Source organism: Rhyacophila brunnea, unplaced genomic scaffold (genome assembly GCF_057557595.1).
Source record: "Rhyacophila brunnea isolate RB1 unplaced genomic scaffold, BYU_Rbru_1.0 scaffold_18, whole genome shotgun sequence".
Taxonomy (NCBI): Eukaryota; Metazoa; Arthropoda; class Insecta; order Trichoptera; family Rhyacophilidae; genus Rhyacophila; species Rhyacophila brunnea.
In genome coordinates this window covers 19,630,815-19,658,757 of record NW_028232837.1, presented here as the reverse complement: position 1 = coordinate 19,658,757, position 27,943 = coordinate 19,630,815, and the positions used below count along the sequence as shown (strand labels likewise).

The 27,943-nt window shown below is 32.2% G+C and overlaps 2 protein-coding genes across 2 annotated transcripts in view; both read left to right on the top strand.

The window, feature by feature from the left end:
* LOC147073292 (peroxidase-like) overlaps positions 1 to 12,468 on the top strand; it is a 40,573-nt gene extending 28,105 nt beyond the window's left edge. The window contains exons 9-12 of the mRNA XM_085945394.1: positions 1,051 to 1,224; positions 2,037 to 2,229; positions 11,344 to 11,449; positions 12,189 to 12,468. Of these exons, the coding sequence (XP_085801520.1) occupies positions 1,051 to 1,224; positions 2,037 to 2,229; positions 11,344 to 11,449; positions 12,189 to 12,249 (534 nt within the window). The 3' untranslated portion in view covers positions 12,250 to 12,468. The remainder of the gene's footprint in view (positions 1 to 1,050; positions 1,225 to 2,036; positions 2,230 to 11,343; positions 11,450 to 12,188) is intronic.
* Positions 12,469 to 16,150: 3,682 nt separating this feature from the next.
* Positions 16,151 to 27,943, top strand: part of LOC147073291 (peroxidase-like) — a 56,027-nt gene continuing 44,234 nt past the window's right edge. The window contains exons 1-2 of the mRNA XM_085945398.1: positions 16,151 to 16,314; positions 26,364 to 26,540. Coding sequence (XP_085801524.1) covers positions 26,366 to 26,540 — 175 coding nt within the window. The 5' untranslated portion in view covers positions 16,151 to 16,314; positions 26,364 to 26,365. The remainder of the gene's footprint in view (positions 16,315 to 26,363; positions 26,541 to 27,943) is intronic.

The window sequence follows — 27,943 nt, the reverse complement described above, 5'->3', positions numbered from 1 at the left end:
TCAGTGGTCGGTAACCTTTTGAGAGACTGGGTTAAACATATACATGTTCCAAAGTACTTCCGTGTAGCGGAGGTACTCAGCGTTTATTTTTATTTCACGGTTCCCCTTAGTGTGTAAAGATTTTTACACAACGCCCTAAAATTATCAATGAGTATATTATTTTTGTACTTTTAGGCAAGCGAGCAATCAATCTATAATACATACCTACATACAGATATTGTTGAAAAATTAGGAAAATTATATTATTTTTATAATTTGTAATATTGAAATACGTTAACGGGCAATTAAAATTATTTTTCTTAAGAAGATAAGCTTTGAATAATAGGCTAGCAACGAGCTTTCACCACGGTGTTATATATTTTTTTTAAATAATTTTTACACGGTCGGAACATGCAAAATCTGAGACCCGAGATGAAATTTCGATGTGGCAGCCTTCATATTTCAATTTGGTGTTTTTTACACGTCAGTACTTATCGGGCATAGTTGTGAATAATCTAACTGGCATCAATTATCTATTCGGGATTATTCGGTTTAATTCGGTTTAATTCGGAAAGTGTTAAGTTATTGTAAATAAGTTTTAGACCGAGAGGAGTGAAATAACAAAGGCCTTCATCCTGCAGTGGATAAATTCAGGCCATTGTTGATGATGAATCCATAATATATTGATAATACCCGAGGATTAAAAGTATCATGTAAAGCAGTTTTCAATCACCACATGAAAGGTTATTTATGAAAGAATTCTACCATTAGCATCCAATCCTGTATATAAAATGATGTTATTGTTTTCATATCAACACATATAACTTGACTGTTTTACCTTGTTTGTGGTATTTTTAATATTACTAAGATAATAATAAACATAAATAAAATCAATATTTTTTCTTCGAGTTATTATTATGAATCTGTTGAGAAATTTGAAAATAGTTACATAAAATTTACAATCGTATATTAATTACTATTTTAACTCTGAAGTCAAATTTACTCCTTTCAGTCCTCAGCTCCTCGAGTAAGTAAACTATGTCTGAATCTAATTAAAATTTTCCATTGCAGATTACAGACAAAATGTTTGCATGTCCAGGAGTCCGATTTGGAATTGACTTAAGAGCAACTGACTTCCAACGAGACAGAGATCACGGCCTCGCCTATTACAATGAATACAGAAGATACTGTGGCCTACCTGAAGCAAGGACCTTCGATGAATATGGAGATACTATAGACGCAAGGGTAACGAAGAACTGATTATCTATCACTATCAGAATCGTTGAGAGATTTGAATATTTTAATAGAATAGTAGTAATAGTATAAATGTCGCATAAAGAAGGAGAAGTATCGCACGATGACAACCCAACATTTATTATGATTACAAACAACCATGAAAGTCCTTGAAAAAAATTTTAGCTGCATAGAAAAATCAATTTTTCACATACAATATCTCTGAAAGTGTAAACTTCTTTTAAAAGCTGTGGTAATCAATCTAAAGCTTTTGCAAATTCCAATAAATTATTATAATATTAACAAATAAAGAAAAAAATCTGTATTGCTTTTCATCAAATTAAGAGTTTACCGGTAAATACAGCTATATCTCATAACCGAATTACCGGTAAAATTATTCATAGCTGAAACGGCAATTTCTAACAATCCTATATTGGTGTAGGTACGTTAAGATTTTATGAAGTGCCGCAATATTATTTTGTCTCATTGAAGTGTTCTTCTTCTGAAATTCCTCTTCCAAAAAAGAATTATGTAAATATACTCTGTCATACTGTGTAATTACTATCCATAGAATTAAATCGTGTAAAATTTGTTGTTACTTTTTTAATGCCTCATTGCCATAATAATTATATTTACTACATGACTTGTAATTTTAATACATGATACACTGGTATTGATATCATATATTTACCGGTAATTCGGTTATTTTTCATGCTTACCCTATTTTATCGTAACCGACAATCAAGTAGCCTAGAAGCGCGACCGATACCCATCGGAGATTGTGCCCAATATTATAACGTAAAAATTTTAATGTTCTTTTTCAGAATATCGCAATTCTGAAGACCCTTTACAGAAACCATCTAGACGTGGACTTGTCTGTCGGGGGTGCGCTGGAGAGATTAGTTCCTGGCACTCAGGCTGGTCCGACTTTCCTTTGCATCATGAACGAACAGTTCCGGAGGACCAGACAGGCTGATAGATTATTCTTTGAAAACGTGGGTTCAGGATTCACCCAAGGTAAGGAAGATAGATATTTGAATTTTTTAACGATGTGTTCAAAAGATGGAATCAAAGTAAATGGAGTCCATCTGAATAGCCTACGGTATGCCGACGATACAGTGCTCGTTGTATACAGTCCAGAAGGTTTGCAAATAATTAATAGGGCTACGAAGGTTTATAACAAATATGGCTTTAATCTAAATACTAAAAAGACCAAATAAGTCGAGAGTATCATTGGAGAGAGCACATTCTATTGTATACTTAGGTTGCACTCTGGGACCATACTTTTGAACTGAAATGTCGAGTTGAGAAACCAAGGTTTGCCAGGGCCACTTTTACTCGATTGAGAAAAATACTATATAGCCACGACTAGGGAATCCAATCCCTGGATCCCGGACAATTTCAGATACTTATGAATCCCGGGATTAGTAAACATAATCCAAAAACCTTTAGGAGTGATTTTTTATCAATGCCAATCAATTAATATGTGTACAAAATTATGTTAGTGAAGTGTGTGTACCTGCACATGTCACAGGGGGAATCGTCGGATGCTCACGGATAATAAATAACCATTTTTTATGTCAAACGTAATAGTAAGAACATCAGAAAAATAATAAATTCGTTTATTTAACTAACCGCCAGTACCATGGATGTGCAGGCAGACACCTGTTTCTACCCCGAATTTTATTAATGTTTCTTAAATAAATAAAGAAAACTGTTTAACTTCTACATTTATTATCTATATTACAATATTATTTACTCCATTAAACCCATGTATTTCCAAGATTGAACGTACACAATATTAACAATGTATATGTAACATATGTTTTCAATAGTATAGACTATACTCGATATTTTTGACCGATTTTATCAATGCTATTTGTATAAATAAAAAAATAATAGGTACAACTCGGTTATGTGGAATACAGCGGCAAACACATTTTGAAAATAGCCGATATACTGGATTATTTGTTAGGTTAACATAACCAAACCTAACCTAACCTAACCTAAATTAACCCAAACTAACAAATAATCCAGTATATAGGGTATTTTCAAAATGTGTTTGCCGCTGTACCAAATAATATTAACTATCAAAAAAACGCCGATCCCGGGATTGTCAAATTGTAATCGCGGGATCAAAATTTTGGCTCGTGATTGGATTCCTTAGCCACAGCCTAAACTAGGACTCTTTTCAGCCGTATTATATGGAGTGAAGGAGTGGACACAAATCTTAGAAAACTTGAAGCTTTTGAAATATGGATGTACAGACGCATAGTCCATATCAGCTGTAAAGACAAATTAGTAATGAATTATGTCAATAATGAAAAAGACCAAAGAAGTAATCAGATAAATAAAAACGAGATAGTTATTATACTTTGACGACATTATGCGGTATCCCCTAATATCAAATTCGACATCTTATCATTGAATGGAAGATATCCAGTGAGTAAGGTCAAAGTATTTGGAACAGCGATGGACAGGGAAAAATGGCCGAACTTCCCACCGACGCCAAATAACGGATTTGGCATGAAAAGAAGAAGATTATTTTTATTTTCGTAAGCTATTTCGAACCATCGCAATCCGGGCAGTGTGCTTTAACAATTAAGCTATGGATGCGATCACCAACCAAGCTTATTTTTATTTTTACAACGTTTTCCTAAGCTCGTATTTTTATTTGTCCGGTGGTTCTTATTCCGGTACAAATCTTGCAATCAAGTTTTAACTAACTTCCCGACTAGCTAGACATTTGAAACTTTTGCAATATAACAGAACACGATGCCAGTGCATTTTTTAATACTTTTAGCCATCTTTAAGTAGAATTAAATTCATTTTCAGTCAATTCTGTTTTCTATGAAAAGTTATTTCGACACCATTATTGGTTGCTGGGGTCCTAGTAACTAAATTATTAATATATACGTGCGTTACTATGGAAATCAATATGATATGTCAAAATACTATTTTTATGAACCAGATAATTAAGATGATTGATAAAAATATCAAAGATTTATACAATTAGTGAGTCTAATCACGTTGTGACCACTACATTTATTGGCATTAATGCCTAGGAGAGGTTTCATGAAATACATGTATCCAAATACTTACACATTATTGCGCACCGTTTTCTAGTACTTACCTATTTAGTTATGTAGTTAGTTGTACGAGTGTCGATGGGTGGAGGTAGGGTGTTAAGATTCGACATAAATTTAACTAAACTTTATGAGTCGAACTTATTTGCTTTCATTGAACTGAGAGTTCAATTTGCAGGTAGTGTTGGTTAGTTTTTAAAAATAAATTAAGCCCTGCCTAAACCAAACCATAATCGTTTTGGTATTCTATGGGTATTGTAGGCTTCAGTGTTCAGCCCGCAATGTCCGAGCGGCTTACGAGTCGGTTTATAATGTCATGGGGTCCCAGATTCGAATCCTGGGTCTGGTAAATAAATACACATATTGTTTTTAAATTTGTGTTTGAAGTCTGAGTATGGACCTCATAGGTTGAGCAAGTGGCGAACACCCTTTTTTCCACTTTGTGGTGCCCCTTATGATCTTTTTAGGATCGGACATGGTCAAAAGATAAGAATTTCAGTCATACTAATTTGTTTATGTTGAATTAAGAATACATATTATAGCTGATATAGATGGTGTTAGTTAGATTTTTTTAAATTCATAATGCCTGAACCAACCCTTAATAGATTAAAAAAATCGGTGTGTGTACTTATGTACGCGCTTTAGAAGTTATACTTCTTTGGCGTAACAAAACAAAAAGAAAACTTGTGATTACCTAGATTCTTCGGCTAGCTATGATTTATCTTGTTAAATTACACACTCAAGAAAAAGGACCGCTTATTGGTACGCACTTAGTTTATTTCTATACACTTTAACTTATATTACTTTTAATAGTTTGTTTACGTAAGGAATTGCAATTGGATGACAATAATAAATTCGCTACCTAGGTAACGGAACAATTCTAAACTATAATATTAATATTATTATGCTGTATAATCGTCACGATTTTAGTTTCATACTGTGGCGTAAAGGTAGTGCATTCGGCTGATAACCGAACAATCGATGGTTCGAATCCAATCGAGTGCGGTTTTTTTTCGTGTGAAAAAATAAATTATGTGTTACATGTCACACGCCAAAAATACACTCTGATCTGATTTCCCAAACGCACCTAAAGAAGTATAACTTCAAAAATATTCTTATACCTATTTATAAAATATCCAAAATTATTTATGATATAAATTTTATAAAAATAAAAATAATTTTTGACTATTTCATTATCTGGCTTGGTTTACGCAGGATTTGATTGAATTTTAAAAACTAACTAACACTAACTGTACAGTGTAGCCGTAGTTCAATGAAAACTACTACGTATGAGTGACAAAGTTAAGTGTGCACTATTTATGTCGGATTTTAACAGCCTACCTCCACCCTTCTCCAGTGAGGTATACAGTCGATGTACCGAATACGGAGAATCTGTATTACAATTAAAAATAATCTCAAAGAAATACACCAGCTTCACAGTAAATAAACTCCTGATTTAGATACTGTAAAATAAAAAATAATTGCCAGTTTTTGAGAAGAAAACATGTTTTTCGCTTTCACTGCAAAAACATTTTTTTATTGAAAACAATGTTGACAAAGTAAATTTATAGACACGACGTGTTGATTATGTAATATTTGAAAACGGCGAAAAATGATAGCTTACTTCCTATTTACACAGTCACATGATTTACTTTAGAATGTTTAACTGAATAGAAGTTACGTCATTATTATTTATCGATAAAGGAAATTAATTTATTCAATATTCTTAACTCTTTATTGTCGTGGATAAGACTATCTGTTTCGGTTGATATAATTTAGATAGGTATATAGTTCTTACTAATATCTGCCACTCGATATGTAATAAATCAGACTTTTTTTAGTTACTATTTAGTTACTGAATAAGTATTGTTGTATTGATAGTTTGAGATGGAAAACAGTCATATGCCTTATTTTTTTACAACGTTTTTCTTAGCTCGTATGCTTATTTGTCCAGTGGTTCTTTGTCCCGAACTTTGTCCCGACTAGCTAGAAATTTGAAACTTTTAGAATATATCAGAACACGATGCCAATGCATTTTTTTAATACTTTAGCCATCTTTAAGTAGAATTAAATTCATTTTCAGTTAATTCTGTTCTGTTTGAAAATTAGTTATTTCGACACCATTATTGGTTGCTAGGGGTCTGGGGTCCTAGCAACTAAATTATTAATATATACGTAAGTTAATATGAAAATCAATATGACATGTCAAAATGACATTTCAGTTTTATTGCATTTGAATTAGCAATCATCAAATTTTTATTCAGCTACATGTTTTACACGCATTTTTATTTCAATTTAGAGCTCTATTAGGTATATTATAATATAATATATATATACAATATATAATAGGATCATATCCGAAGAAAGTATCGAAGTATCTGTTTCAAAATATGATGCTTGTCCGTGATTCCGCGAGGGATTTATTTCTACAAAAATGCTAAATCAGTATCGCCCTGGATTTAAAAAATAAGGCAAATAACCATTTTCCATCACAAACTATTACTACAAAAATACTTATTCAGTATCTATATAGGTACTTTTTAAAGTGCCCACCACCACTCGTCATATATGCACAGCCGTAAAAGTCTGATTTTTTATATATCGAGTGGCAGACATTGGTGAAAAACTATACATCTAATATTTCGGTCTTGTTTGGGCGCATGGGGGGACATGCTCAGCGTAGGTCCAAATGGAGCTTTTATTGTATTTTCACAGCATGATCCTGGACATTCCTTAAACGTTGTAGATAATCTATTTATATAATTTTGAAGCCTTATTATCCTTTATATTTATTTTAAACATTTGATGACTGCATAAAGTATTTTTATTACATAAAATAGTATTCTTTTAAACCTCTTGCTCTAATGTTTTAGAATATAGTCATATTTCAGTACATCCATGTGCAGCGGTGTTAAGATTTTTTACATTTATTAATTTTTAAATGCATTTATAAAACCATTAGTATAATTTATGTTGACATTATTATAGTGAAATATTTACGATAAAAAATTATATTGATAATCTCTGTGATCCCAAATTTGACAAGAATTAGGCATTTTATTCTTCAAAAAATGGGCAAGATTAACACATTTGAAGATAATTCTAAAGATACTCATTATAAGCTATGTCTTTGACCATTCAAGTGTGATAAACATCCTACAAATAATGATTGCTTTATAATAATTATTGACCTAAGAATAAGGTAGTGTTTTTTTGAAATACGCCATTTCTTTTGGCATTCCCCAGTAGTTAAGCTACAACATACGGCCGTAGCCATTAATTGACAAACTATAATTGAAGTAAGGAGTAAAATCATGTTAACGCGCGTGTTTGAACATGTACCGTTTAAAAAAAAAATTGCGGTTAGTTACATGTTCAAACACACGCGTTAACATCATTTTACTTCCTGCTTCAATTATAGTTTGTCAATTTATGGCTACGGCCGTATGTTGTAGCTTAACCACTGGGGAATGCCAAAAGAAATGGCGTATTTCAAAAAAACACTACCTTATTCTTAGGTCAATAACTATTATAAAGCAATCATTGTTCGTAGGATGTTCATCAAATATGAATGGTCAAAAACATAGCTTATAATCAGTATCTTGTGTTAAATGTGTTAATCGTGCCCATTTTTTGAATAATAAAATGCATAATTCTTGTCAAATTTGGGATCACAAAGATTATAAAATATATTTTTTTATCGCAAATATGTCACTATAGAATGTTAACATTCATTTTACTAATGGTTTTGTAAATGCGTTTCAAAAGTAATAAATCTAAAAAAATTAAACACCACTGCACAGCTATGTACTGAAATTTGACTATATTCTAAAACATTAGAGCGAGAGGTTTAAAAGAGTACTATTTTATGTAATAAAAATACTTTATGCAGTCATCAAATGTTTAAAATAAAGATAAAGGGTAATAAGGCTTCAAAATTATATAAATAGATTATCTACAACGTTTAAGGTATGTCCAGGATCATGCTTTGAAAATAGAACAAAAGCCCCATTTTGACATACGCTGAGCATGTCCCCCCTTAAGAGGACGCTCTACATAATCGGCCTTGATAATTGAAAATATGATTTTTTTACATTTGGTCCATAATAACTGGTCTACTAGTTAATATAAAAAGGTTGCCGCCAATGTTTGTCTCAATAAACTCCCTCCAAGTGAAGCTTGTGAAGTGAAGCTATGGGGTGACCAAAAAATAGTACTTTCTAATAAATGTTACTAAATTCAATATGTTTATCAGTTCTTTGGTGGGAAGTATTGCAACTGATATGATGGATATGATAACTTTTTTAATTATGTGTTAGCCACGATATAAACTTAACAATATATTAATAACTTTTTAACCTGAAATTGTCCGAGAACTAAACATACGAAGGATGTTGAAATACATATCTACCTACATTTTTATTTCATGTGCTATCCAAAAAACATTACTAATGAATAGTGTTTATTTGTAATGTTTAGCTCCTACGTATTAAAAATAATAGGTATTGTTTAATTCTAATGCATATGTTTTAAAACGTAGAATTTAGTGTCTGCCTATTATAAAAAGAAAGTGACTTTTTATTGCCTGCGCAACTTCACTTTTATACTAGTGAAACAAGTGGTAGGTAGTACCATTATTGTATGTAAAGCCAATGGGCGAAATAATTTATATCATGAGTGCCTAAAAATAATTATTAACATACAGTCACTACACACATTATTTTATTTATTAGTCCATCCGGCTGGCGGGCGAATAAAAAATGACGCCAGGGCTGTCGACGCAATTAATTATTTTGTACTTTTTAAATTTTATTTATGTAGCTGCAGAATAATAGCGAATCAAATATCTATTGTTTAAGATATCAAATTGCTCTGCAGTAAAATACTCCCAGCGAACCAATTCCCAACAAACAAAATCTTAGCTAAATCAGCAAGTTTATTGGCAACATTAAATACGGATATTATTACATATCACAGTACATTATACCATTACGGTGGATTAGCTGAATAAACACAATTTCTAGTCAACAACGTGTCGATAATATATTTTATTTATGTTTTGTGCATCTAATGCCGGGTCCACACTGGCAACATGTCGCGTGACAACCTCGATAAATTTTACGATAATTATCATACTTATCGTAAAATTTAACGAGGTTGTCGGCGACATGTTGCCAATGTGGACCCGGCATAATATCCACTGTGGTTCACGTAATGGAATGGATCTGTTGTTTTTGGGGTCAACTAATTCAAGAAGTAAACACCCATGATAGAATTTTTCCAGTTTTAGTTGCATTATATTCCAAAACTCATTTCCGATTTTATAAATGGAAATTTCTTGGTGTACATAGTAAACAAACCTACGAATAAAAAAAGACAGGAAGGAACATACTGATTCATCTTCATAAAAACTGGCAACTAAAATCACCATTTTAGAAAGCGATGACTTTGCGTAAACGAATATCGCGTGGTCTGCACGTGTGCGGTAAACTTAAATAGGTAATTTTGTGTATTTTATGTTTGTGTATCATGCATTGTTGGCCATATTTTCCGGTCTTTCTTGATTGCCGTGACACAATATGTTCCTTCCAGTTTTTTTTATTCATAGAAAAAAACAGTATGTTCTATTAGTTATATAATGTATTATGAATCTGTAATAAAATAATACACAATTAAAATATTTTCAAATGGAAAAAAAACACATTTTCCAAGCTTTGAGCCGTGCTCACTCATGAATGTCATTCTTCATTTAGGTAAGTATATACAAATTTTGATGTTATCTTGCAAATTAAACAGGTATCTGACCTTTTCACTATATTATACATGTATCTACATGCAAATGTAATGTTTTCAAATAATTGATATGGATTATATACCATCGTATTATTTTCTCGAAATCATAAACATACTATAATAGTATTTGACTATCAACCTATGCTCAATTTGAATTAGGTAATAATAATAAAATACCCGTAGATATATCAATAGTATGTTTGCTACGATATCCACCCAAGTTATCAGTATGTACTTGCACGGGTTTGATTAAAAACTATGATGAAATTAACATTTTAAAAATAATTAATTCAAGTATTATTTTGACAGCCCTGTTGTCTGATCGGCGGACACTTGCAGGTGTTTATCAAATAATATTTTGTAAGACGGCCGACAATACCAATAACAATAATATATTTATTTTTTTTTAATAAAATCTCCGATTAGTGATTTTTGCGAAAATATCGATTTAAATTAACGTCCTAACGACGCCGATGTCCTTTTTATACTACGAGTAGATTATATTTCAATCTCCTTCTCTTGAGCCCCCTCTTAAGCTAGTCAAGTCAAGTTTATATGATTCAATAGTAAATTTAAAAACGTTGTATATAAAATGTTCTTTTTATTTTGTAATTATTTTTTTAATAATATGCGTCTCTGTCAAGTGCCGTTAATATTGGCGACGATTTTTTCTCATTTTGAAACAAGGTATAAATAGAATAGAACAAGAATATCTACTAACCATGATTCATAGACTGCGTCAGGATCTCTCACACTTAGTGATGTGTACACTAAATTTAAGAATGTAGCATTCATTCTTGCATTGATGCTGTGTATCGTACGATTAGTCTATTGGCGGCATTATAAATATAAAAGTGGAGTTTTTTAAAACTATATAATATTTGTGGATTTATTAAATAGGGTAAATTTATAATTATTTTTATCATTTTACTTTATACTTTCCCCTCTACTTTCTTGCTATTTTCGTAATTAAATATTTTTTATATTTTGAATTTATTGTATATTATGGCGCATTGGCCAATCTCTGTACCTAATGCCATAATATTTTTTTTTCTAAATAAATAAATAAATATAAAAAGTCACAAAATATTAAAAGAACGATACAATTATGACTCTTTAAAAAACATTCTTCTAAAGTGTGCCAAAACTTGCATAAATAGTAAAATCGTTCTATAATCTCTATGAAATTCATATTATTCATTTTAGGTGTTGACCAAAATCTTTATAATTCCCTTTAAAATTAATATTGCAGGTCAATTGAATGAAATCAGGAAGTCCACAATTGCCAGGATATTCTGCGACAACGGGGATGGCATTCGAGATATACAACCACGTGCTTTCGCTACCATTCAGGGAACGTAAGATTTTTTTGTGATACCTAATAATGAAAATAAGTATTAAGAAATTTGCAACATCACACCATTTACACAATCTAATAAACCCCACCCCACCTGAATGGTGGGGATTTCTTGCCAATTTTTTTTCTAGAATTTACATGACTGTTTCTAAGGTTTTTGAATATGATGTATGGCGGGGCTTTTTAGTGGACTGTAATTTGGGATGATTGTGGATGTGAATGCTAGGAGAGGGCGGTTTAAACGGGAGTTAATCCAGGCACTAACCTTGGCGTTGATCGGCTTTATGGCTGGAGCAGGTCCCAGGTCATGTACTCACGCACTAGTATGCAAATGGTTCTGTTTATCACTCGCACGGTACACTGGGTTTTTGGGGTTAATGATGACACTCGTAAGGATACTTGTTGGATGAGTCACCGTGTATGCATTTACGGTTATTAAATCATAAGATCCGGTATCACGGCTTGCCGGGTGTAGTTTTTAATGAGACTCGAGTTTAATTATTGCTTGGACGACGGTCACACTGTAGGAAGTTGACACGGTCGTGGTCTACGAATAACTGTCCTTGTATCAATCACGGGCGACTGATGACTCGTTAAAACTAGTTAAGCGCCTGGATGACAACAATAAATGAGGATAGTAGGTATGAGATATTTGTGCGGGTTTAATGATTAGATTGGTATCATAATCGACCCAACCAATGTATTTTAATTGTAATATTGTATATTATTTTTACTTTCAGAAACCCTGTCGTATCCTGCGCTCAAATTCCGGCAGTTAACTTATTATTGTGGAAGGCATGATTACCCACATCGTAGGATAACGTGATTATAATACGACTAAACTCATAACATAACTAATATTGTAGTATCAATAGTACTATTGTAGAACCAATATATTATGTATAGATACATATATACTTAAGCAAAAAATATCAGTAAATCTTGTAAATTATTATAAATAAGTGTTTCGAAACATATATGTGTCTGGCTATGAAATAAAATATTAAAAGATTATTTCAATTAAGTTATTATTTATTTCGCCCTCAAATGTCAAAATAATTTTACTTCAGTAATTTTATTTATAACTGGTCTATATATTGGCCCTACTGATAAAAAGATTGTGTACCAGTGGCGTATAGTCCATAGATGCTATAGAGCAGGGATCATGGGCCCCACATCACGAAGGGCCTCCAGGACAGGATCTTTGTCAGGCCCTCCTACCTATCGCTACGGTTAAAGGCAGTGTGACGCTCTATAGAAGCGTTTTCCAAATGGTGTTCCAGGTAATAAAGTCAATGTATTTTAGTGATTTTTTTGTAGTTTTAATACATCTAACCTACTTGAATTAATTGAGTTGTAAAATATCAACATACAATCAAAAATTGCATCATACAAGCATTTTTTAATATGTTAATCGTCAAGTATAATAGCACTGCAGGTGATTTTTTTTTTACGATTGGAGCAAATTTGTGATGTGTCTTTATCTCGCTTAACAGGCCAACCCGCCACACTGGACCTCCCCAGAGCTCGGGCCCCCAAGCTAGAGCCTTGTCGCCTCCGTGGGAGCCATGGCAGGGATTCCCAGCGATGAACCCACGTACTTCATCGTTTACGGTTTTATCATTATTTTCAACAATGAACATAATAAAATCGAAATACAGATCGCGACTAATTGGTAAAATTATAGGATAATTTAAAACGACTAAATAATAGGAATATCCACATAAATTCCTTGCTATGAAAAATTGATTTAGGATACCCAATGCCAAAAATCTGATTAAATAAAATATCATCCACTCTTCTTACATACTTTTTTTATACGACGTTCATACCTATATAGTTTTATTAATAAAAAACATAAACTGGTTAATAGAAGGTTGTAGAGTGTTATCGAGGGTTATCTCGAAGATGCTGATGTAAACCCGATGCTAAGATTATCTTATTTAGAAGGTTACGTTGAGTGTGCGTAATATGGTAAATTCGGGTAGTGAGGAATAATACACAGTGGTGGTATTTTCTTAGTTTTATATTGTAGAATGTAGATAATAAGTTTGGATAAACACTGCACTAATACAGGACTATCACATTACTTTTCGTAATAATTCGTATAATGTCACAGTATGTTGCCACTCCGAGGGAAAGTGTGTATGTGTGTCATTTTTCTTGGTATTTAAAATGTTATCAGACGGATGATCCTACTCCGTAGCACATGTTGAACCTTTAAACGAACATTGTCTGTTGGCAAAATCTGCCGAAATCGCCAGAACAACAATGAGGTCACCTCACGCGTACCGCGCTACATCGGCAACCGCATAAAGTTTTTTATTATGTTTAGAATGCCAACACATCTTCGACATACCTATGTAAGTACCTACGTCAAAATGCGCGCTCTTTGTTTTTATTTTTTTGGATTTTCTATTAAGGTGACGCATCAGTGAAACGCCAAATAATGTTCAACTGTACGCGCGACGAAAATTTGTACTTGCTTTGCATTCATTGAGAGAACGTGGAGTCGGACGCACGTCACTTTGCTGCGTGATGGCGACGGGCCAATTAATTCTAAAATCGTGTAAAGATGACTAAAAACTTTACCCATTTACTTTAAAAAGCAAACATGTCAATGAATATATTATTATTGATACTAATAGAATAATAAACAGAACATAAAATGGACGTATGTTGGATTTATATGAGAAATAATATTTCGTTTGACAGGCGTCATTTTCACCCGCGACCCGCAATCCGCACATCGCCTAGCAACGATCTTTTTAGACCGTGCCTCAACTAATGCATGGCCTTAAGTTATTGTCCTTTTCTCCTGTTTACGTTTATTATATGCTGGTTGGGTTCTGTTCAAAATATCATCTTTTAATGCAATATCGAAAGTAATTTAAACGTATGCACACGTAGAAACTGTTAAAATTAATCAAAATTACCATGAATAATAATTATTCAAAATATTAATAAATTAGAGTTGGCACTTTCCATAATTGAATTTATAGAGATAGTGATCATTCAAAATATTCTACGTAATGACGAAACCATAGACTAAATTTGTCCCAATTGTCAATTTGTTTTGTTTAATGTATTCGCACCACAAGACTCATCTTACACCACTGTTGTGAACCACTGCATTTAAACCTCCAATCACAGTCATAGTTTATTCATAAACATGACACGAATTGACTATCAGTTTGTGTACTTAGCCATGCTGTACAAATATCAAAATATGCATTTAAGGACCCGCTAAATTCAGGTGGCCTAAGTCTTGCATAATCCACTTGGTCAAATGATATGCTATATAATAATATATAATAATCTTTTCGAAACGACTGAATTTAATGATTAATAAACTGTGTTCAAGATGTTTAATTTTATATTTTGGGGTGTGACATTATTTATCGGAGCAAGGGCGCAAAGCTGTATTAACTCTGATCCCTACAACTTCGAAAACGCAGCTTGGAGGGGACCGTGAGTATATTAACACTTTGATTTTTTCAAAATATAAAGTGTGCATCAATATAACCAGACTCGTTGGATCTCTCAGCCGGAAACGATGGCTGTGCATCAAAAACCTGTCAGCTTGCATTTCAAATTGAAATATACAAGTTTATAATAATATATTTTATTATACTAGCTGGAAAACCGATCGCCAGAAATGACATTAAAAAATAATAACTTATGCATTTTCAAATAATAAAAATCTAACATTCTTAAGCCCTGTGTGTATTCGAATTCAGTATAGATTTTTAAAAAAAATAGTAATAATTAAGTATTCACAATGGCCGAGAGGCTCTCGCGTCGGCTTTTAATGTCGTAGGTCCCAGATTCGAATTCTGGGTCTGGCAAATACACATTGTTTTTTAAATTTATGTTTGGAGTGAGAGTATGGACCTAATAGGTTGAGCAAGTGGGTAACATCCATTTTTCGTAAAAAATAAAATTCTGTTCATATAAACCTCCACTCTGTGGAGGCCCATATTATCCAATAAGGATCGGACATAGTCAAAAGAAGAATTCACAATTAGTCAAAAAAGACGTCACAACTAAATTTGGCATCAGTGGGTCAATTCTATACGTAAGGCGGCTATCAACGGCTAAAATGATAAATATTATCACTTTATTATATATATGTATTGAGGCTATTAACTTTTACAATAAATTAACCGTCTAAATGGTCAAAACTGTATTTCTCGCTCTGAGAGTTAACACAGATTAGACGGTTAACTTAATTATTGTAATAATTAACCGCCTTAATACATAAATATGATAAACTTGCCGCCTTGTATATAGAATAGCTTGGCATATGTGTTAATAATATTGCTTCTATTCAATCATAAAGTCGGTGGCTTCACTTCAGCGAAATTTCGGAATACCTCTGATGGCGCGGATATTAAATTGAATCTGCATGAATCATACGTGAACCGATAGTCGAATTAGGAGTGACCCCCGGATAGTTAGATATGTAAATTCTAGTCCCACTTTGGTGGGTCTTTTTTATGATACGTATGTCTGTTTTCTGAGGTTTTTCTTAGGTTAGATTATAATAATACTTGTTAACAAGTTTTAGGCTTGATTGATGAAACCTGTTATTTTCCCATGTCACCTTAAGCTACCCCTTTGGAACCACTGCTTTAATTAATTAGGTATCTTATATATTTTTTTTTAAATAAGTATATTGTTTTCTTGTATTTAGACCGCAGACCCCCGTCTGCCCTGCAACATCGTGCCCGACATCGTGCCCGTATATCTCGTATGATTATTACCGAAGAATAGACGCCAAATGCACCAACACACTGAATACGGCATTTGGAACTCCCAACAGCATATACTCAAGGGTTATTTCACCTCCAAGATACGCAGACAGTAAGAATTCCTTTTCAAACAATTATCGCCACTACCACCAACTGTGGCCAGTCCCCAGAAAATATGTACTCTCCCCTCAATTTCGCGCCCACGCAGTAAAGATTATTTTCTTTTATTCATTCTTTTTCATTTTTTCATTTTGTTTGTTTTATTTTATTTAGGTATTTTATTTATTTTGTTCATTTATTTTCACGCAAACAAAGCGCGCGTGCAGGTAAATTACTGTATTATTATTAGTATCCGTATTAATTATTGACAGTCTCATTATTAATTGTCGAAGGGGAAAGTATTTGTAATGTCTTCTTTCATATCATATAAATAAATTCATCTACAATGTACGTCATCATTACGAATTTAACATTCTTTTTATCGAACATGCATCATATAAAAACACTTCAGAGAAATATAATATACTTAACCAATAGAAGAAAAAAAAATATATATATATAAATACGACACCCAGCACGCTCGAACCTGCGTCATGAACCCGATTCGAAGTGTTTTCAAAATTATGTATGTTCAAAAAATTAATAAATTAACAACTTCATTTTATAATGACTATATTAGAAGAATTGGAGGAAGAAATTCTATGACATCTAAAGATAACGTGTTCAGACTTGTCTCGTGGCTTTAGTATTTAGTGAGAGGTGGTGGAGCTCGCTGCTCGACCAAAAAATTAGAACAAAATGGATTGACTCGACTAAATGATTTTACTCAATTACTCGCCACTCGGCTAAATTACTTGACTAATCAGAACCGGTTTTAGTGACAAAGTTAAGTGTGCATTATTTATGTCGGATTTTAACAGCCCACACCCACCCTACGCCAGTGAGGTATACAGTCGATGTACCTAATATGGAGGATCTGGATTACAATTAAAAATAATCTCAAAGAAATACACAAGCTTCACAGTAAAGAAACTCCTGATTTAGATACTGTCTTGTCTGCCAGAACAAACCTACAAAATTTTAAACTCATAATTCGCTTCTTACTACTCGTATCTTTTGAGCGGAAAGCGTTGACAGTTGGTAAATAAAAAAATAATTGCCAGTTTTTGAAAAGAAAACATGTTTTTCGCTTTCACTGCAGAAACATTATTTTATTGAAAACAATGTTGACAAATTAAATTTATAGCCATGTGTTGATTATGTAATATTTGAAGATGGCCTAAACTGATAGCTATTTACTTCCTATTTACATGGCCACATGATTTACTTTAGAATATAATATGACTTAATAGTGTTACGTCATTATGTATATAAGTATTAATATCGATCAAGCAAATTAATTTATTCAATATTCTTAACTCTTTACTGTCGTGGATGAGAAAATCTATTTCGGTTAATATAAATTAATATTATTAGATACTTATATAGTTTTTCACCAATATCTGCCACTCGATATGTAAAAAATAAGACTTTTTAACACATTAACTATTGAGATACCTACTGAATAACTATTTTTTTAGTACTTAATAGTTTGAGATGGAAAAATGTTAAATGCCTTATTTTTTACATCTTCAGAAATACTGATTTACCATTTTTGTAGAAATAAATCGCGGACTCGCTTACTAGCATCATATTTTGAAACCGCTACTTGGAAGTAGGGATTCCAATCCCGGGATCCTGAACTATTTTCGATACCTATTAATCACGGGATTGGTTAACATAATCCCGAAACTTTCGGGTTTGATTTTTCATCATTTTTTATGGGAAATAACATAAAAACGAAAATATAACAGAAAAATACTTTTAATAACATATAACTACTTTAGAAATAAACTGAGTTTGAATGAAGTTTGATTTATTACCCATGTGTTGCCAATTCATTTAATTTATTCACATAAATTAATAAAAATTAGAAAAATTGCAAAAAAACAATCCTACGCATTTTTAACAAAGTGATTCCACCATGATCTCATACTTTAACGACAGTTTCATATTTAGGTGACTAATTAGATTTATGAAGCGGAAAGGCCATAAATCATGATTTACTTCACTATTTTTAATCTCGCTAACCGGCTAACCCCACTAACCCATTCATTAAGTCTGTACTATCAGAAACAGCAATCTCATATAATAAATTTAAACACTAAATGCAATATTGAATCTACGAAAATTTATAAATGAAAATCGTTTAGATTTGTTAATAGTTCAACACAAATTAAAAATTCCACATAGTATGTACCTACGAATTACGATTCTGGTAACATCCGTGATATTAATTTGAGAAATAGAATAAATAAATCAAGAAACATTTAAGAGACATTTCAACCAGAAAATGCTATTCTGGAGACCCCCACTGGTCACAGGGGAATCACCGGATAATCAATAACCATTTTTTGCTACCTTACGCAATGGTAACAACATCAGAAAAAACTAAAAAAACTAATATTTTGATTATATCTTAAATTTTTATATTGTATTTATTGTCAACACAATGTTATTTTTTCATAAATAAATAAAACTGTTTTGCTTTCACATTATTATTTATATTACAATATTATTTACTACAATTAAACCTACGTATTTCTAAGATTGGACGTACACAATATTTACAATAAACGTCAAGGGGGCACATGCTCGTCGAAGGTCAAAATTGAGTTTTTATTGTTTTTTCAAACCATGATCCTGGACACTCCTTAAACGTTGTAGATAATCTATTTATATAATTTTGAAGCCTTATTACCCTTTATAGTTAGTTTAAACATTTGATGACTGTATAAAGTATTTTTGTTACATAAAATAGTATTCTTTTAAACCTCTCGCTCTAATGTTTTAGAATATAGTCATATTTCGGTACATAACTGTGCAGTGGTGTTAAGATTTTTTACATTTATTAATTTTTAAACGCATTTATAAAACCATTGGTATTATTCATTACTAGATAATATTTGTAAAATATTCACGATAAAAAATTATATTGATAATCTCTGTGATCCCAAATTTGACAAGAATCAGGCATTTTATTATTCAAAAAATCGGCAAGATTAACACATTTGAAGATGATTCTAAAGATACTTATTATAAGCTATGTCTTTGACCATTCAAGTGTGATAAACATCTTATGAATAATGATTGCTTCATAATAATTATTGACCTAAGAATAAGGTAGTGTTTTTTTGAAATACGCCATTTCTTTTGTCATTCCCCAGTGGTAAAGCTACAACATACGGCCGTAGCCATAAATTGACAAACTATAATTGAAGTAGGGAGTAAAATGATATTGACGCGCGTGTTTGAACATGTACCGTTTAAAAAAAATAAAAAAAATTCGGTTAGGTACATGTTCAAACACGCGCGTTAACATAATTTTACTTTTTACTTTAATTATAGTTTGTTAATTTATGGCTACGGCCGTATGTTGTAGCTTAACCACTGGGGAATGACAAAAGAAATGGCGTATTTCAAAAAAACACTACCTTATTCTTAGGTCAATAATTATTATAAAGCAATTATTATTCATAAGATGTTTATCACACTTGAATGGTTAAAAACATAGCTTACAATAAGTATCTTTAGAATTATCTTTAAATGTGTTAATCTTGCCGATTTTTTGAATAATAAAATGCCTAATTCTTGTCAAATTTGGGATCACAGAGATTATCAATATATTTTTTTATCGTGAATATTTTACAAAAATTATCTCATAATAAATTATACTAATGGTTTTATAAATGCGTTTAAAAATTAATAAATGTAAAAAATCTTAACACCACTGCACAGTTATGTACCGAAATATGACTATATTCTGAAACATTAGAGCGAGAGGTTTAAAAGAATACTATTTTATGTAATAAAAATACTTTATGCAGTCATCAAATGCTTAAAATAACTATAAAGGATAATAAGGCTTCAAAATTATATAAATAGATTATCTACAACGTTTAAGGAGTGTCCAGGATCATGATTTGAAAATACAATAAAAACTCAATTTCGACCTACGACGAGCACGTGGGCCGTTAAATAGTATAAATTTAATTATACTAAATTTATTTTTGACCGATTTCATCAATGTTTTTGTATAATATATATATAAAAAAATTATATTAACTAACGAAAAAATGCCAATCCCGGGATCGTCAAATTGTAATCCCGAAATCCCGGGATCAAAAATTTGGTTCGGGATTGGATTCCATATTTGGGAGTGTACTTCGATACTTTCTTCCGATATGACGGCCTTAAGGGGACGCTCTACAGAATTGCCCTTGAGAATTGAAAATATGATTTTGATGTGGTCCGGAGTTGTTGCTCTACTGGTAATATTCAAAGGTCGCCGACAATGGTTTGGTCTAAAGTAAATAATGTTATCTTAATTAAATTTAAATCATAAACACTGTCGAACTGAATAAAGAATGGGGTGACCAAAAAATGATATCTTCTAATATACGTAAATGTTACTAAATTCAATTTGTTAATCAGCTGTTTGGTGGCAAGTAATTGCAACCAATATGATGGATAGCCATGATATAAACTTAATAATATATTAATAACGTTTTAACCTGAAATTGTCCGAGAACTAAACATACGAAGGATGTTGAAATACATATCTACCTACATTTTTATTTCATGTGCTATCCAAAAAACATTATTAATGAATAGTATTTATTTTGAATGTTTAAGACCTATTACATAATTATTAAAAAAATAGGCACCTACATATTGTTTAATTCTAATGCATATTTAAAAAAAAACGTGGAATATAGTTTATTATAAAAAGAAAGTGACTTTTTATTACTTACCCGATTGGTTTAAATTTAGTCTGACACTTTTACAAACAAGTAACGCAACTTTACTTTTAGTTGGTAGGTACAATAATTATTGCATTTTGTTGGTAAGTAAAGCCAATCCAAGAAATAATTTATACTTATAAAAAATGATTATTAACGTGGTCACCCACAGATTATTTTTTTATTCAAAGCTAACGGATTGCTGAGAACAAGACAAAGGTGCCGACAGTATCGAATCACCAAGACATCTTACTTGTTTTTATGATAAATTGTTTTTAATTGTGTGCAATTTGGCGGAAAAATATAATATATACAGTTGCTTACCATTCGGTTATCCAATGAGCTGGGTTTTGTTTACTCTTCTGCCGACATCCTACAGTTTTATTTTTTATCTTGCCCATCTCGCGTAAGGCTATCTGATATTATAAAAACCACACAGTACAACAGTGTTTAAATCTAATATGTAATTGCACCGGTTTAATTAAAAACTATAACGAAATTAACATTTTATTGATTTACAAATTTCCAATGTTATATCAACTTAAAAGCAATTTAATGAGACAAGATACATATAAAGATATATCCAAAATACACATCATCAGATAATATGTGAAATATTTTGATAAGCAAAAAAATAAGGACAATACAAAAATAACATAACATAATCAGCTAGTCTTTTCATAATTATTTTAGATGAATGTTGTATGCCGTTTGACGCTTGGAAGTATGTAATTATTCCATCTGTACAGTAAGCTATTTTTAACTTTAAATTTGTAACTCCTTAAAACGTATCATTAGATTAATATTATTTTGACAGCCTTGTATTCCTTCGTCCGGCATCAGGTTACGTCGCATACATGTTATGTTTGAAGGTAATAATAATGATTATTCATTCGACCGATAATTGTAATTAATAATTATTGCGTTTCTTAAAATAAATCCCCGATGGTTAGGGGTTTTTGAGGTTAGACTGAATTAAAATGACGTCCTTTCAACGCTGAGATTACTCTCTGAATGAACTATGAATGACTTTGTGCTGTTCAGCTCACTCTTATGCCTTGTTCGGACTGTGCCAGTGATTTAATAACGTAGCGAGTGATTTGGTAAAAAACCGTGTCTGAACAGACAAATTTAGTCGAGTAGTTTAGTAAAATGGTCAGTCAATCCATTTTATTATATTATTTCTGACGAGAAGCGATCCTCACCACCTCTCACTATATACTTAACAAACCACAAAACAAGTCTGAACAGGCGAGCGCAGGCGAGTGCATTCGTTTTCGACTGCCGTAGGAATGGCACAGCGTTGAAACAAAGATTACTACTCGAAAAAATATAACTTATATTATTATACTTACTTCAATGCGACAAAAAGTTGCGAACGTGTGTTGATAGATCCGTAGATAAATGGCGATATGTCACAGAAAGCTTGTTGTTATTGAGGATAGGTAAAGAGGTACATATTATCTTATAATTATTATATATATTATATTATTATATATAATTATTATATACATTTATTATTCCGTTTATGTATGTACACTCAGTATGAAGGATATTATGTCATGTCGGTAGGTAGTGTGGATAATTTGTTGATTAAAACTTTGATAAATAATGGAAATATTTCACAGAAAACTTGTTGTTATTGAAAGTAGGTAAAGACGTAGGTAGGTAGGTACACATTATCCTAGTGTTCATTAGAATAATTATAACTTATAATTAATTCATTTATCATTCTGTTTATATTTTATAGTCAGTAAGGACAATGGAGCATAAAATCAGGGGCGGATCAAGTCAAGCGGAGGCCCTGAGCGGTAAAAATTTTGGGGACCCCAAATTCAAGTTAGAAAAAAAGTTTTATACGTAGAAACACTCATTAATTTATTAACATAAAATACAACAAAGGTAATAGAAATAAAATAAAAAAACATGTTTTAAATAAATTTTCGTCTTGCAAATTCGTCAATTATTTTGGCAGTGTCAATTCGGTTTAAAATGTCTTGCTCTATATACAAAATTTAATCTTTTTCTTCCATAGTACTTCTCAAATATTTTTTTGCACGCTTTAAAACAGAAACGATCTTTCACCTAATGCATTAGATAAGGGGTTGTTAAAAACATATTTCTACATTTGGGAATGTGTAAGACATTTCTTTGGCGGTTTGATAGATGTCTGGTGTGGTTTTAATATTGTGCATAAATTACGTATTTATTACCTCAATAAACTACAAAAATACATAGGTAAGCATACAAAAATTTATGCAACCACAAAAATATAATAGGTAGGTATCCTATGTAAATTAGTATTCATCAATAGTAATTTGGAGCATAAATCGATTTAATTCAACAACGCCGTTTTTGCATAGTCTCATTTGAATTATTTTTGAAGTTACGACAGACGGCAGCACTCGTGTCACGCGAATGGTGTCCGTTTTGAAATATCCGTCGCTCTCGACGCTCTGTTCATTTTGACACATCACTCACTAATGAACTGTGTTCGGACACTTTTCAGTTACTAATTCACTAAATCACTCGCCACTCTACTAAATCACTCGCCCGCTCCGGACCGGCCTTTAAGGCCTGTTTGGACTGCTTCAGTGATTTAGTAGAGTAGCGAGTGATTTGGTAAAAAACCGTGTCTGAACAGACAAATTTAGTCGAGTAGTTTAGTAAAGTAGTCAGTCAAGCCGATCCATTTTATTCTATTATTTCGGCCGAGTAGCGATCCCCACCACCTCTCACTATATACTAAACAAGCCACGAAACAAATCTGAACAGGCGAGTTCATTAGTTGCCGACTGCCGTAGGGATGGCACAGCGTTGAAACGAAGATACTAGTCGAAATAATATAACTTAAAATAATTATTATACTTCAATGCGACAAACCGTCGCGAACGTGTGTTGATAGATCCGTAGATAAATGGCATTATTTCACAGAAAGCTTGTTGTTATTGAGGATAGGTAAAGAGGTACACAGTATCTTATAATTATTATATATATTATTATATTATATTCATTTATTATTCCTTTTACTTTGTAGGTACACTCAGTATGAAGGATATTATCTCATGTCGGTAGGTAGTCTGGATAATTTGTTGATTAATACTTTCATAAATAATGGCAATATTTCACAGAAATCTTGTTGTTATTGAGAGTAGGTATAGAGGTAGGTACACATTATCCTAGTGTTCATAAGAATAATTATAAGTTATATTCATTTATCATTCCGTTTATTTTTTATAGTCAGTAAGGATAATTAAGCATAACATCAGGGGCAGATCAAGTCAAGCGGAGGCCCTGAGCGATAAAAATTTCGGGGCCCCCAAATTCAAGTTAGAAACAAAAAAGTTTAATACGTAGAAACTTTCATTAATTTATTAACATAAAATATAACAAAGGTAATAGAAATAAAATTAAAAAAAACATGTTTTAAAAAAATTTTCGTCTTGCTTTATTTCTTGCAAATTCGTCAATTATTTTGGCAGTGTCGATTCGGTTTAAAATTTCTTGCTCTATATACAAAATAGTCATACTATTTAATCTTTCTTCTCCCATAGTACTTCTCAAATATTTTTTTACACGCTTTAAAACAGAAAACGATCTTTCACCTGATGCATTAAAAAAATATTTCTACATTTGGGAATGTGCAAGACATTTCTTTGGCGGCTCGATAGATGTCTAGTGTGGTTTTAATAGTGTGCTTAAGGTACCTATCTATTACATAAACAAACTAAAAAAATACATATGTAAGCATACAAAAATTTATGAAACCACAAAAATGTAATAGGTATTGTAAGACAACATCTTTTTGGCTACGCTTCTAGGCGCTGCTGTCTACTAAATGGGAAGAGCTTGTTAGTTTATAATGGAATTCCGGGTAAAAATGGGCGGAGCATGTTAGTTTACAGTTTTAACACGTAGCCAAAAAGATTTTGTCGTACAATAGGTATCCTATGTAAATTAGTATTCATCAATAGAAATTTGGGGCATAGATTGATTCAATTCAACAACGCCGTTTTTGTATAGTGTCATTTGAACTATTTTTGAAGTTACAAGTTTATCTGCAGACGGCAGCACTCTCGTCTCGCGCGAATGCTGTCCGCTTTGAAATATCCATCGCTCTCGTTGCTCTGTTCATTTTGACACGTCACTAACTAATGCACTGTGTTCGGATACTTTTCAGTTACAAATTCACTAAATCACTCGCCACTCTACTAAATCAATCGGCTGGTTCGAACCGGCCTTTAGTTAGGTGTACCCAGTAGAGCTCTAAATTCTAATAAAAATGCGTGTAAAACATGTAAGTAGCTGAAAGAAAATGTGATGATTGCTAATTCAAATGCAATTATATTATGCACAGAGAAAGGATATAATTGTATGATAATTATAAAATGATATTCCACGTATATACCTAACGTTTTATTTTAAGATTATTTTTAATACGTTTTCTCACTTTATTAAATTTGTATTTTTTTGCTAATTATGTGGCTTGACACGAAAGCAAATCATTACCAGCTACTAATCATGTCAATTATTTACTCATTTCTTCCTTGCAGTTTTATATGTAACTCAATTTATGAAACATCCGTTAATCTTTAGAAACGTAGATCACTGAGCATACGATTTGTCTTCAATAGAGAGCAACTGCAATTAAAGTTGGGTTTCGGGAATTTCCCGACGGGAATTCTCGAGAAACTTTTGAGATTTTCCATCCCGAATCTCATTTTGGGAATTCCCGGATTTCGAGAATCTTTTCTCGGGATTCGGGATTTCTTTATTATCAAATATTAATTGAAAAATTATGATTTTCTATATGAAAAAAGTGGACAGAAAACACAAAACGTTCGAAGACTGATCAAGGCATATAACACAATTAAGCCAACATCGACTCAAAATGAGCGCAATGTTTGCAACATTAGGGAATTTTGTGTCTCAAAAGCGCACGTGATTGTTAGACGCAGCGATTGACAATCTTTGTGATTTGATATTCCATTTTAATAAGTAATGTTTAAATTATTTTTGTTTTCCTACTTGTATTTTGTTTGTCTTCTTAAATAAATAAAGAAAATCATATTTTTTTGGAATTTGTCTGTTTTTACACTGATTTTAGGATTTTGACAGATTTTTTTAATTTCCTGATATCTCGAGAATTCTCGATAATTCTTTTCGGGAAATCCCGAATCTCGAGCTGGATATTTTCTCGGGAAATAACTCTAACTGCAATGCCACAATGCTTTTACTAAATAAATGAACAAGGAAGGTTCCTAATAGTTTTGTTTTATCTTTCAAATAATAAGTTTTCCTGTTTCATTATTTTTTACAGAAATGAGGACACCTAGACGAGCCAACAATGGCTGCGCACTCCCACCAGCTCGTGTCGTTCGCACCTCTCTCTTCCCCAATATTCAACGGCCCAATCCCCCCTTCACAATCAACGCTATGCAATTTGGACAATTTTTAGCTCACGACATGTCTCTGCTCAAAGAACTCCAGCCGCCGCGTAAGTAAATAATGGTACTCATAATACACTAGAACCTCGATATAACGGATTTCGGATATAATGGTACAAAATATCCGGCTATATGTAAAAGTTGTTAAAAACATCCGGTTAATATTATACGTCATGTTCAAATCCAAGTGTCACTGCTTATAAAGTTATGATCAAATTGAGATGCATGTCACGTCACTGTCACGTTGTCATGGCGACAAATTCAGTCTTTGGTTTCGTCATTTTGCAGAATATTTTGAAGGTCACCACCTCCCTAAATTCAATTATAGAGAGTGCCAACTCTTATGTATTAGTATTTTGAATTATTAATAATTATTCATACAAATTAATTTTAATAGTTTCTACGTATCCATGATAATATTTTTAACAAAACCCAACCTGCATACCATAGATAATAGACAATATTCTTATAGAAAATACATAGTGCCAACCAATAAAAACAAAAAACGTGTTTTTGACATGATTCGAAAAGTGTAGACATGTAGAAAATGATGAAAACGTTCAAAACGTCATGCAGGTTTCGATGCAGTGCGGTTCAATGTGAGGTGACCTCTTTGTTGTTTTGATGATTTCGGCAGATTTTGCCAACTGACAATGTTCGTTTAAAGGTTAAAAATATGCTACTGGATGGGAACATCAGTCTGATAGCATTTTAAACATCAATAAAACGACATTACACACTTTTTCCCGTAGCGACAGCCGTGATGACGTCACGTGATAGTCCGCGACGTACACCATAATAATAAAATTCGCGCTTATAGCGCATGATAATCATGTCACATCTCTCCCACTCGAATTCGAGATTCATAATGCTGTCCTGCTCGTAGACTGAACGTAGCACATACGTTTGCAACGCTAGTCGATAATCCACACAACTGCACAGTGTGCCACAGTAGTTTAATTTATTTACTTTATGTGAATGGATGCATTTATTACTTCATTAGAATGGTTAGAAATAGATGAAAGTGACCCTGAGTATTACATCATGCATGAAAGTGAAATAGCTGATGAAGTCATGATCTAGGAAAAGGGTTGTGAATCACTGATGTAGACCATACACAAAACATGTTTTTACATGAACGAAATGGACATTTCTTATTTTTAACCTGTATGATAATTTCCAATGCTCTATAAAGCTTTGAATATTACTGTTAATGCCGAAATTAAAATATTATCATCTTGTAGTAGGTACCTATTCGATTCGATCTACGAGACTGGATTGCCAGTATTTAAAAAAATCTAAAATGTGGCATACTTAACATGTTTTTAATCTGTATCCGTATAAAATATATTTATTGAAAAAAATATATATATCGCTTTGATGTAAGCTGTAATGCTATTATGAATTAAGTAATTAAATGATTAAAGCTTAGATTATAGACTAAATTAAAATC